Source organism: Nansenia antarctica (assembly GCF_963989245.1).
Source record: "Nansenia antarctica genome assembly, chromosome: 20".
NCBI classification, from domain to species: domain Eukaryota; kingdom Metazoa; phylum Chordata; class Actinopteri; order Argentiniformes; family Microstomatidae; genus Nansenia; species Nansenia antarctica.
In genome coordinates this window covers 4,639,373-4,653,203 of record NC_137693.1, presented here as the reverse complement: position 1 = coordinate 4,653,203, position 13,831 = coordinate 4,639,373, and the positions used below count along the sequence as shown (strand labels likewise).

Sequence of the window (13,831 nt, the reverse complement as noted above, 5' to 3'; positions counted from 1 at the left end):
CACTCAGTTTTTGTGTGGTGATCAAGTCACATTCACTATGTTGGTACTCTATGACATTAGCAATACATCAGTGACATTAATCCATTTGATTGGGCAATTCCCTTGCATCATGATCATGCACTACTCTGGAATAATGAAGATTAGATTAGATTAGATTAGATTAGATTAGATTCAATTTTATTGTCTTTGCAGAGTCCAAGTACCAGACAACGAAATGCAGTTTAACTAACCAGAAGTGCAAATAGTGACATAAAACATGATAGTCATAAGTGATAGGTACAGTATGGCAAGTACGGTAGGTATATACAGGAGATGGATAGCAGTAAACTATGTACAGTTAAGGTAGCTATGTACAGTATGGTGTATACAGATGTATAAATTAGAGGCTATATCAAAAAGAGGTATGTACAAATGTGCAAAGAATATGTGAGAACACACACAGTATGAGGAGCACAGTTAGCTAAAAACAGTTTTTCCTAATTCTGGGACATAAAATGTAGCAATCTCTGAGAGCGTGTCTGATCACCACCAGATCGCATTGAAAGCAATGATGTGAGGTAAATGGGAGCTTTACTAACTGCTTTATGTACAACTATAATCCAATGATAAGCCCTTCTTGAGTCCAAAGACTCTCAACCGACAGACTAATACAAAATATTTGGTTTGGTCATACTCTACATTACAATGTTTGTCTTCCTGCGAGTGGCCCAATATAAGCTAGTTGCTGTGAATTTGTTGTTTTATCAAAGTAAGAGTAGGATGTTAAAACAGTCCATGTTTTTTCTGATTCCAGGGTGATGAGTGATTGGATGGCAACGAAGGCTAACCCTTGGAGCAGCATGCTGCCTCTCTCCAGCTTCATTCTCCTGCTCCTACCCCTCCTCCTACCCTTCCTGCCCAGCAGGGCCCAGCCTCCCCAGGATCCCCGGGGATCACCATCAGGCCTCTTTTTCACCCAGCCCTCTTACAACGCCTCCATATTTGAGAACTCTGCAGCCAGGAGCTACATCAGCAGTGAGGTTAAGATGGGGATCACTCTCTGGGCTTCTCGCTTGGAGATCAGCTACTCCATCGTGTCTGGGGACAACGAGGACCTTTTCCAGGCGGAGGAATTGGTACTGGGGGACTTTAGTTTCCTCCGCATCCAGACTAACGGAGACAGTGCGGCCATCTTGAATCGGGAGGTTCAGGACAACTACACGCTGACCGTGCAGGCCTCTGCCCAGGGAGGATTGCGGGCGTTAGCGACTGTTAACATTAAGGTCTTGGATATGAACGATCTCAGGCCTCTGTTTTCCCCCACGTCCTATTCCATGGTAGTCCCCGAGAGTGCCCCCTTGGGAGCGAGTGTCGGGAGGGTGACGGCCACAGACGCCGATATCGGTTCCAACGGGGAGTTCTACTACTTCTTCAAGGAGAGGGTGGACCTCTTCTCTGTGCACCCGACCAGCGGGATCATCTCCCTCACAGGCCGTCCCAATATGGAGGAAAGAAACAGGTTTGAGCTGGAAGTGCAGGTGGTCGATCGTGGGATGAAACTGTACGGTAATAACGGGGTGAGCAGCGTCGCCAAAGTAGCGCTCACCGTAGAACGCATCAACGAGTTTGCTCCGGTTCTTAGCGCGGTCACGCTCAACCCGTCGTGGTTAGACAAAGACCCGGTCTATGCCGCAGTCACTGTGGAGGACCAGGACGAGGGCGAGTGTGGGGACATCGAGTGGGTGTCCATTATCGAGGGTGACCCCTTAGAACAGTTTGTTGTTGATTGGTCACCAGTAGGGAATGAGTATAAAGTTAAGACATCAGTATCAGTGGACTGGGATGCATTTCCCCAAGGCCTCAATCTGACCCTCCAGGCTAAAGACAGGGGCACGCCTCCAATGTTCTCCAATACCCAGGTAGTTCAGTTGCTGGTTAGAAAGCCAGAGCCAGTACAAGTCACATTTCACAAAGAAGTTTATAAAGTCAAACTAAGTGAGATAGCACCCCCTGGGACCATTGTAGAGGTGGTGAAAATATCTCCTGTTCCTCTTAGTGTCAACTACAGCCTCGACCCCTTCTCACTGTATTTCACTATTCATACATTAACTGGTGTCATCACAACCACTAGACCACTAACGACCATAGCCCAGGAGGCTGTAGAGTTAGCCGTGGTGGAGGCTATCAGTAATCTAAGAACAACAGTTCAGATCACCATAGAGGATGCTAATGACAACACCCCAAGGTTCACCAAACCCTTTTTTGAAACCTCTATCAACGAGAGCACACCAGTCGGCACGGTCATCCTAGTGGTGTCTGCTATGGACGACGACGTAGGGGAGAATGGGTTCATAACCCACAGCATCTCTGGCCTGCAGTCTCTACCGTTCACCATAGACCAGGACACGGGAGAGGTGAAGACTACTAATGAGCTGGACTTTGAGACCTCTGAGAGCTACATGTTTTCTGTCCGTGCTTCTGACTGGGGTTCGCCTTATAGAAGAGAGAACGAGGTAAACGTCACGGTTCGCCTACTCAATATCAACGACAACCAGCCCTTGTTCGAGAGGGTAGCCTGCAAAGGAACGATCGCTCGTGATTTCCCGGTCGGGCAGACAATTATCACCATGTCCGCCGTAGACGTAGATGAGTTGGGGCTGGCGGAGTACAGGATACTCACAGGAAACGAGCTAGAATACTTCAACCTAAACCCGGATTCTGGGGCCTTGTCGTTAAGGAGATCCTTAGGAGCAGCTGCAAATCTAGGAAGTGTAGTGTATAATCTGAGGGTGGTGGCTACAGATGGAGAGCTTCAGTCCGTGCCCACGTTTGTGAATGTTTCTGTTGTGATGGGTAAGATGCCATTCAGGAGTTTCGACTGCACGGAGACGGGGGTTGCCCAGATGTTGGCTGAAAAGATGCTTGGCAAGGCCATTGAAAAGCCGAAAGTGGATGAAGGCTACACAGATCTCTTCTCTGTGAACAGACAAACCCCTCAGTTTGAGTCGTTTCCCTTCAGTATTCTAGTGAGTGAAGACCTGGTGGTTGGTGCTAGTGTTTTCCAGGTTAGGGCACAGGACGGTGACACAGGCTTTAATGGGCGTATTCTCTACGCCATATCTGATGGCAACAAAGATAGCTGTTTCAACATCAATATGGAGAGTGGATTGATAACCTTATTTCAGCCTTTAGACCGCGAGCAAACAGATCGCTACGTCCTCAACATCACCATTTATGACCTCGGTCTTCCTCAGACGTCCAACTGGAGGCTGTTGACGGTCAACATAGACGACGCTAACGATAACCACCCTCAGTTCCCACAGGAGAGCTACTCCGCAGTCGTCCCAGAAAACACCACGGTCGGCACAAACGTGATCCGTGTCGCCGCCGTAGACAAAGATCTCGGCCAAAATGGCGAACTCACCTACACACTGCTGACTAGCCTCCCGCAGTTTGGCATCAACAGTGAGACGGGGGAAGTGTTTGTAGCTGGCCCACTGGACAGGGAGGGTGTCCCAGCCTTCAGCCTCAAGATCGAGGCCAGAGACAAGGCAGAGAGAGGTGCTCAGAGGTTCTCCGTGACCACGTTGAGCATTACTCTGGAGGACGTGAATGACTGTGCCCCAGCGTTCATCCCAAGCAGCTACAGTGCCAGGATCCTGGAGGATCTTCCCGTATGGGCTGTGATCTCCTGTGTAGAGGCCCAGGACCCAGACCTCGGCCCTGGGGGGCAGGTTCGATACTCCCTGGTTAACGACTACAATGGAACTTTTGAGGTGAGTGATGTGAAAAAATCGAGAAATTACATATTCATTTTCATAGTCTATGGAATTCATTTTCGGTGTTTTGTTTTCACTGTGCTGGGTGTCATGTTTTGTTGAAATGTGTGATATGGTATTTGTATGGTAAGGTATTCTGTATTGTATAGGTGGATGCGGTTAGCGGCGTCGTGAGGATGGGGAAGGAGCAGGACTATGAGAGACAGCAGTTCTATAACCTTACCATAGTGGCAGAGGACAAAGGACTACCTAGTCTGTCCTCCCTCTCTTTTCTGGAGGTGGAGGTGTGTACACTACATGCATGTGCACGCTCGCACGCACGCACGCACACACACACACACACACACACACACACGCACACACACACACACACACACACACACACACACACACACACACACACAGCGTTGTCGCTATGACAACGCTAGTTGAGAGGCTGACTGTTAATAGGATATCTCTCTACAGGTGGTTGATGTCAGTGAGAACCTGTATGCTCCCTACTTCTCTGACTTTGCTGTGAGGTCCTCTGTGAAGGAGAACTCGCGGGTGGGCACCAGTGTACTGACGGTGAGCGCCAAGGACGATGACAAAGGGAGGGACGGAGTGGTGAGGTACTCTGTCGGCGCGGGCAGCAGCTTGAGCAGTTTCACCATTGATGAAGAAACCGGTACGTCAATGTCAGTGTACCGAAAACCTCCTTACCGTTGTAAAACATGCACACCCACAACCTCTTCAGATAGATTTTGTGAAAAGGAATTCTAAATGACATCCACCCACATCCACATCAATACCTCTCTTTCTTTCTTTCTTTCTCTCTCTCTCCATCCTCCATCTGTCCCTTGGTAGCAGTCTTTGCTCTGTGCGCTCCACAGATTGATCCAGATGTAGATTGTGTGCGAGAGAGAGAGAGAGAGAGAGAGAGAGAGAGAGCGCAGTGTCAGTGTGTCAGGTCTCACATTGGTGTCATGTACCGGGATCATTACTATAATGAGGACATAAATGGCAGGGGCTGAGGCCTGGGGAGAACTGTGGCTGTGCCTGTGTCATTGAGTCAATCCTGTTAAGGAATATAATATTGATCTAGGCTCCCTTGTGTGGTAGTCCCCTCAGTAGTTCAGTGAATGGAGACTTGACCTAGAAAAGTGTAGCCCCGTTAGTTAGGTTAGTATGTGGTAAATGGACTGCACTTATTCCAAAGCGCTTTACAAAGGCCTCTCATTCACCCATTCACACACCAATGGCGGCAAGCTACCATGCAAGGCGCCGGCCCGCTCATTGGGAGCAATTTGGGGTTCAGTGTCTTACCCGAAGGACACCTCGACATGTGGCCAGACGGGGATCGAACCGCCGAACTTGCGATCATTGTTTTAAGCCATGTTTGTCCTTTCCATGTCAAGTCTCTGCTGGGAATATGTTGTTTCATGTTTGGAGTTAAGAGGGCTTGACTCACTCACCCTATTGCACTGTGGGGGACATTAATCCAAACCCCCAGACATGTGATTCATTTCAACGGTTTGGCCAAATTGAAAATGTGTAAGTAAAAACGTGCGTAAAATACTCAGTAGGTTTCTAAATGTCTCGAAAAGACTGTTCTGTAGGTTTCTAAATGCCCGAAATACTGCATCCAAAATGTTGATGTCACTAATTGTTTGGGCACATTTTCTCACCACTTTTTAAGTCCTACTTTTAAGTACTGTACATGACTTTAAACGAGAGGTCACTTGAACTGGCTGTTAAGTAGGGTAATTAGTATTGATTATGGGCTGGAGAGAGAGAGAGAGAGCAACGCTGGACTCGGCTGCTGCTGCGGACCGGCTCTCTAGCTCTGCCTAATTAGGTTGATGCTGTTAATCACCTCGTTGCTCAAACAAGGACAGAGGACGGGGGACCCTGGGAACATGGATTTTCCATGGGAAATCAAGCCGACTACCAGGACCCACAGGGGAGTGTAAGGAGAGGAGGATGAAGGGAAATGGGGAATAGGGGATCTGAAAAGTAGTAAGGAGGGTGAAGTTCGCTTTTCTTTCTCTCCTTTCATCTCGCTGTCGGATTTTAAAGGCCTTCATTAGTAATTTTGACTTGTTTTAGCTGATATACGACATACTAGAGCTGCACAATGTTATTGCACAATGAGTCAAGTCTTTGTCATTTAGGTCAAAGCATGTGTATTATGAGCAATAGATTCAATTTTCCTACAGGTAAGTGTGACGTGGCTAGCCTGTTTGTAAAGTTAGCGCCCAGAGTCAAATATAACCCTTTGAACCCCCTTCACAGGCTTTTTTTTGCAACTTAGTCAAACAACCTTTTGACACATTTGATTCAGAATTGAATAAAACCTATATCTGGCATTACTCTCCCAAATAGCTCTGTTTATTACTAACGTCATCACTTAGTGCATGATCTGTCCTTTGAGTATTTCTTTCAAGAATAGCCAGGCTGACAAAAAACTGGCTGACGTGGGCCTTTAAAGTGTGTTGTTACAATACTATTGTAATGAATAATCCATTACTGAAAAGACACCGACTCAAACATAATCAGTAGGCTTAGCTAAACATAATGATTTTGGAAGTGAGGTGTATCGTTCCTAAGGGCCCAAAGAGTTCCTTTTCATTTTCAGAGCGAAAGTCTGTGCTGCCAGTTAAGGACAGTGGCTGTCTTTAGTCATGGCCGCCCACTGTCCACCCACAATGCATTTAGCTGCCATGACTGAGTGACTGCAGCCCACTGATCGACCGGCTCAATATTTGATTTTCTTTCAAACAATATGTGACAGCAGCTGGTGAAACCGGGAACAAGTCATCAGCCGATTTCATATCTGGACTTTCATTCCAAAAAATGTCTGCGTTCTTGAAAATCAATGACACACTCGCTAGTCAACTAACACAGCTTCTTTTGTGTCTAAAGTAGTGTCAAACTAAGTAGTAGTGGGGATTACTCACCGAATCCATTGCATTACAATATTTTGGCTTGACTAGCGAGTGTGTCTTTGATTTTCAACAACGTTGACATTTATTAACATTTCTCGGAATAAAAGTCTGAACATTTTGATTGGTTGGCCACTTGTTCCCGGTTTCACTATCTGCTGTCACATATCAATATATAAAGGTGATGTAATTGAACCAAAAACAATGAAAGTCTAACTTTCCTACTCAATTCCCACCAATTCCCACTGTGGGAAAAGTTAGGACACCCTATGCCCTCATAGCTGATATTGCCCCCTTATAAATAACCACAATTAGACGTTCCCTATAACTGTCTACCAGTCTCTGACATCAATTGGGAGAACGTTTTCCCACCCCTCCATGGAGAATTCTTTCAGCTGTGTGATGTTTGAGGGGTGTCTTGCATGCACAGCCTGGTTCAAATTACCCCATTTGATTTCTAATTGTTTGAAGATCTTTTTTAAATCCCTTCCCAGACTCATACGCTCCTACAACCTTCTTTCTGAAGGTCTCAGAGAGCTCTTTTGATCTCGCCATGGTGATACCACTGACTTCAACAAATCAAAGAGCAAACCAAAACGAAATGTCTGATGTTTAAATAAAACAGGCTGCTCTAAAATTGGTGCTATATACTTCCAATTTCAGCATTCAATTTGACTCTAGACCCACCAGGGCTTCCCACAATGAATTTATTCCTGCAATACATTTACAGTTCTTTCTTTAGCCTAGACACACCACACCATGTCAGAGCCTCTTCACCCACTATCTAGAACTGATACACCCGGGATGTTTAGTAATGAGTTTTTCACCTTGGGAGCTGGACATTTCCCCAGACACATCCCAGGGTAGGATGGAAGAGACGTAGGACCCTCCCAGGCTTAAAGGCACTTTGAGCAGGAATTGGTATTCCTGTCATTGTTTTGGGGAAAGCAATTTCTCATTGGGCTGCTGTCAGATGCTAGCGAGCACTCTATTAGGGTGTGTGTGCGTGCTGGCTGCACTATTTCCCTGTAGTCAGGTTACAGCCCTTTAAACAACTCTTTTTAGAAATACATTTGCATTAAGGAACTATTTCACACCCTGTTTGGTGTGATCAACACAGTGTTGATGTGTCTGTGTTAGCGGCTCTATTCAAATGCAGGTGTCGAGGTCTCTGCAGTTCCGCTGGGCCTCTTCCTTTAATAGATTTATTCATTTCGATCGATTTCAGTCATTGAAAAAATTGAAAGAAAAGAAAAGAGGAACACCAGTTGCGTCATGCCCTCAATGCCTCCTCTGTCTTTTTTTCTCTCCGTCTTTTGAAATGTCATGTTCTTGGTGAGGTGATGTGGGATGTATGCTGTCTACTTTGAGGTGGATGTATGCTGTCTACTTTGATATATGTTGAATTCTCAAAAGAAGATTCCCCTAAGAGCTCTTAAAACAGAGTGGCTGCTGTGTTGTCCCCCCCTGTCTGTGTGACGTGTGTGTCTCTGTGATCTAGATGAGATTTGTTTGAAAAGGGCATCGTCAAGGACACCAAGGCCAAGGATGCGTTACAGCAAACGCTTTACTCTGCATACTGCAAGCTCTGGGCTCTTGCGCGCACACACAGAGACACACACACACACACACACACACACACACACACACGCACACACACACACACACACACGCACACACACACACACACACACACACACACACACACACACACACACACACACACACACACACACACAGACTCTGATAATTAAGGTTATACCTCAGACATGTCACTGAAGGACAAGTGACATGGGCTTTGATTTAATTTATTTTCACGGTTAATTAAGATTTATGACCTCTTTGAAGTGCTTTCCTCATAGTGAAATCTAATGGCGTTGAGCCAACGCTGTCAGGCAAAGCACAGTCTATAGGCTTAGGGTTAGTCTATATCTAGTTTGAAACTTATAAATTGGGGTTTTGACAAATGCTCTCTATGGGTGTCTAAGGAATGTATCCAATAAGATATCTGTTATATAAAATATCCCTTCAGAGATGTGAGAGCAAAGATACAGCAGCGTTTCCTCTCTGTAACTAGGTCATGTCAAAAGAAACATCGGTTCCTGTCAGGAGAGGCGTCATTTCTTGACTCTACAGCGGCGCCCACCAGGGTGTGAGATGTCTTTATCCTAAACTCCAAAGCTAAACTATGACATTAAACATGTTTATTTATTCATTGAAGGCGCCACGCCAGCTGTTTGCTTCTTGGCTTTTCTTCAAAGAAAAATACTCAAAAAAAAGGAACGAAATACTCAAACAACGAAAGCACTGAATGATGGCTTTAGTCATTCACGGAACTACTGTATTTGGGTAAGTAACGCCAGATTTAGCTAGGAGCAATTGTCAAAATGTTGTAGAAAGGTTGTTTGACATACGTAGTCGCAAAAAAGGCTGTGAAGGGCTGCTCAGAGGGTTATATTTGACTCTGGGCGCTAACTTTACAAATAGGCTAGCCACGTCACACTTTGGAGGTCTAGTTGTAGGAAAATAGAATCTGTCACCCCAAATCCACATACTTTGACCTAAATGGCAATTCTCTGACTTGACTCATTGTACAATAACTGTAGCTCTAGAATAGCTCTATATAACTGTGTGAAATGTCATACTCCATGACAAGTGGGAAATTGTTTTAGAAGAAGCTATGAAAATAGAATGTGTTGGCCAAAATCCACCTTATTTGACACAAATGGCAGTTTTTGGAATTGAATCATACACACACACAAACACACACACACACACACGCACGCACGCACGCACGCACACACACACACACACACACACACACACACACACACACACACACACACACACAGACACACACACACACACACACACACACACACACACACACACATACACACACACAGACACACAGACACCCCCCCTCCGCCACTGTTGACTGCTGATGCATGCTTGTGTGAATGAGTGGCAGCCTGGGGTGAGTGTTTTGTAGCTGAGTGAGTCACTCGTGGCGCCACCTCACACAGAGGCTGGCCAACACATGTCACCATCAGCCAGGGAGAAGCAGCTAACTGTAACAGTAATTATACAACAGTTAGTTCCGACCAAGTAATTTGATTGGACAAGAGGCATTCCATGAGTGCTGATATACAGTATAACAGCACTGGGACTTTTAACTATATGTATCACTCCGCCGCACAGATGTTCTACTAAATGACCGTTAATTAGACGACATGTTTGTGTTCAGGTTACTAGGCAACAGTCCATTTGAAGTTCAGTTGCGGAACTATTTTTTGATTATTTTTATGATTAAATAAACAAACAAATCATAATCTGTTGTCGCTTATTACTGTTAACTAATAAATCGCGCTGTAGAACTGTTGTATAAAAGCAATATCACACTCGAGGTCGTGCTGTTATACTGAATATAACAGCCTGTGGCCTCGTACCTACGGCCGAATCACAGCCGTGCTGATATTCAGTATAACACACTCCCTCTCGTGTGATATTGCTTAAGTAAGCAACAGTAAGTAAGCTATGATTGGAAACAAAGTAGTATCCAGTTATGGAACTATATTTAGCACTACCTTGGCTGATGTGATGTGGGTTGACTAGCCAACTCCGTTTTCTCTCTGCGACATTCTAAAATGGTCTCATCTCGTCGCGGACCGTTGGTCTGAACTGGCCGTAACACCCCAAACACTGTCACTGTCCTGTTTCAGCCACTGGATCACACTCATAGACATGGCCTGAAGCCACGTGTTCCACGGTCCTCTGTTTGGTTGGCAAAAGGTTGGGCATTAACCCTAACTCCAACCCGAACACCCTAACCCCAACTGGATGTCCCGTGCCCCAGAGACGCCCCTATGGCTGGTGGCGGCACAAGAGTGTACGGTACTTGTGTTGAAGCAGAGTACCCAGCAGCACACTTCCTGAGTTCTGACAGGAAACAGGTCACCTTAGCTGTCAGCATCTCACCTTCCTCCAGGCCATCAGATTCACAGGCCAGAGTTTCAGAGAGAGAGTGTGTGTGTGTGTGTATGTTTGTGTTTGTGTTTGTGTGTGTGTTTTTGTGTGTGTGTGTGTTCATTTTTTCCGATGAGGGAATAGCAAAGGTAGCAGTTTGGTCAGCTATGATTAGTAGTAGAGAGACTGAAGAGCTGAGGGTCACCCAGCAGAGCAGAGAGGGAGGTCCGTTTTTTAATTTTTCTATTCCTCCCTTTTCTATTCCTCCCTTTTCTATTCCTCCCTTTTCTATTCCTCCCTTTTCTATTCCTCCCTTTTCTATTCCTCCCTTTTCTATTCCTCCCTTTTCTATTCCTCCCTTTATTGCAATGCATGTGATACTGCTGACTAAGCCCACACTCAGTCTAATCAGTACGGTACTTGGGCGACACACAGCAATAGATTACCTCATGCGTGGTACACACACACACACACACACACACACACACACGCACACACACACACACACACGCACACACACACACACGCACACACACACACTTCTGCTAACTGTCATTGTCCATTAGTATTATGCTAGATCTCTTTCTCACACACCCCCAGGAGCGATCTACACCGCTGGAATCCTGGACAGTGAAACCAAGGATTCCTATTGGCTAACAGTTTACGCCACGGACCAGGCCGTCAAACCCCAGCGCGCCTCTATCGAGGTCTTCATTCAGGTACTCTATTCTATCTCTATCCCCTATCCCCTAATGTCCCTATCTCAATTGAAGCGTGCTTTTATACTCAGCCTTTATACTTATATGCTTTTACAGCAATTAACCCCCCCCCCCCCCCCCCCCTTCTCTGTCTCTCCTTATCCCTCCCTCAGGTGGAGGACGTCAATGACAACGCTCCGCTGACCTCTGACCCCATCTACCACCCGGTTGTCATGGAGAACTCTCCTAAGGATGTATCAGTCATTCGTATCCAGGCAGAGGACCCGGACATTAGCGCCACCCCCAGTCGCCTTAGTTACCGCATCACCGCCGGCAACCCACAGAACTTTTTCTCCATCAACCAAAAAACAGGCGAGGGAGATGTGTTTTTATCTTCTTCTTTGAGAGTGAATGGAACTGGACACATATACTGTAGGGGCATTACTGCCCCGGTCATGCCGAATTAGATCATTTCAGACCCAAATAACTGTCAGACTAAGGGCTGTGCGTGGCGGAACTGCTCCGGCTCTCGCTGTTGCGGCTTCCCTACTGGCAGCGTGTCTTCTGTGGCTCTAACTGCGGAGCTGCTACTGCCAGCCCTATCTGTGTACATTGAGTTTTGCCTGCAACACGCGCGGAAACACACCGAAAAAATAGGCGAGAGTCCTAATCTCTAGATGGCGTGTCGCGGCAGCCAGCGTGAGACACACTCGAGACCAGCGCCTCGCGCACGCTGTATGGCTGCTCCAACTCGTTAACACGGGCGCCGAAATGAAATGCACACGCGCTGCTGAGGTTGTTCGGCCCGTTAGAATGCCCAGTCATCTAGAATCTTGATGAGGTTTTTGAAGGGATCTTGCTATTAGCTCATCAATAATCATCATACTTGCTATTGGCTCATCAATAATCATCATCATCATACATTTTCTGGAATTAATGTTATGGTAATGGGGCAATGTCCTAGCTCTGTCATTATTCCGGGCTGTAGCCTCTATGGGATCTGCCGTAGTAGGATTACATTCATCAATCAATCCAGGCAGGATATTTCCATGTTTTATAAATGACATGAAATATGTTGCTTGGAGCTGGCTGTAATGTTGACCCCGAAACGTAGCTGGCATGAGTGGAATGGCCAGGATGTAGTGGGTGAATACAGACACACACACACACACACACACACAGACATGTAGGCAGGGTTTGTGTCCTTCAGTTGTGTGTGTGTGTGTGTGTGTGTGTGTGTGTGTGTGTGTGCTTTAATCAATTAATGAATTGATCGTGGGTGTCAGTGGGTGTCGTGGGTGTGTCAGTCAGGACAGCTATGTATAGTGATGAGCCAAATTAGTCGCCCTGGGGCCCTGTTAGCATGTCACCTCACATGAATGTTACGCAAGATAATTATGTGTGTGTGTGTGTGTGTGTGGCGCGGGGGGGGGGGGGGGGGGGGGCGCGCTTTACAGTGGCCTCTCATTCCCCCATTCACAAACACATTCACACGCCAATGGCGGCAAGCTACCATGCAAGGCACCGGCCCGCTCATTGGGAGCAATTTGGGGTTCAGCGTCTTGCCCAAGGACACCTCAGCACGTGGCAATAGTTATAAGAGACAAGTAAGACAAACAAGACAAGTGGTAATAGTTATAAAAAGACAAATAAGACAAGAGACAAATAATAAAAAATAACATAAAAGTCAGAATATTTTGATTGGTTGCCGGCTTGTTTCTGCTTTCACCAGCCACTGTCACAAATAGTCCCTCGCCCTCAGTAAGCTTGTTTATAAGCCTGATTGCCTGGTGGAAGTAGCTGTTGGTTAGCCTCTGAGTTTTGGCACTGAGGCTACGGTACAGACTTTGTCTCTTGGTCGACATCAGCTCTCACAGACTGTGGTTGTAGTGGCTGGGGTCTTTGATAATCCTCTGGCCGTTGCTGACCCACCGTTTGTTTGTATACAGTATGTATCCTGGATGGAGGGAAGCTCACGTCCACCGATGTGCTTGGCAGTCCGCACAACCCTCTGCAGTGCTTTGCGCTTGAGGGCAGTGCAGTTACCATGCCGGGCAGTGAAGCAAGCAGTCAGGATCCTCTCGGTTGTGCCGCATGTTAATGATCAATGATTAAATGGTTGCATTTGATGAATGAATCTCTTCAATATCCAGTGAATCATTCAGGAAGTTTCTTTGAAGTGTTTTGAGGTCTCGTGAGGTCGTCAAGTTGTTGTTGATAGCTGTGTTTATGTTGTGTTGCGGCTTCTCCGTTTCACACTACGACAACCTCTGATGAAGAAAAGTCGTCTAATGGTAAATGGTAAATGGTAAATGGACTGCACTTATATAGCGCCTTTTTTTCTGCTCCAAAGCTGCTCCAAAGCGCTTTACAACAGCCTCTCATTCACCCATTCACACACACATTCACACACCAATGGCGGCAAGCTGCCATGCAAGGTGCTGGCCCGCTCACTGGGAGTAATTTTGGTCTAATGACCTTCAAT

The 13,831-nt window shown here is 46.3% G+C and overlaps 1 protein-coding gene across 1 annotated transcript in view; it reads left to right on the top strand.

Annotated features, from left to right (window-relative positions):
• Positions 1–839: 839 nt before the first annotated feature.
• The window catches only part of fat3b (FAT atypical cadherin 3b), a gene marked incomplete at both ends in the record, with an annotated part of 64,580 nt that continues 51,588 nt past the window's right edge, over positions 840–13,831 (top strand). The window contains 5 exons of the mRNA XM_080549987.1: positions 840–3,755; positions 3,908–4,042; positions 4,224–4,425; positions 11,249–11,367; positions 11,520–11,718. Of these exons, the coding sequence (XP_080406113.1) occupies positions 840–3,755; positions 3,908–4,042; positions 4,224–4,425; positions 11,249–11,367; positions 11,520–11,718 (3,571 nt within the window). The remainder of the gene's footprint in view (positions 3,756–3,907; positions 4,043–4,223; positions 4,426–11,248; positions 11,368–11,519; positions 11,719–13,831) is intronic.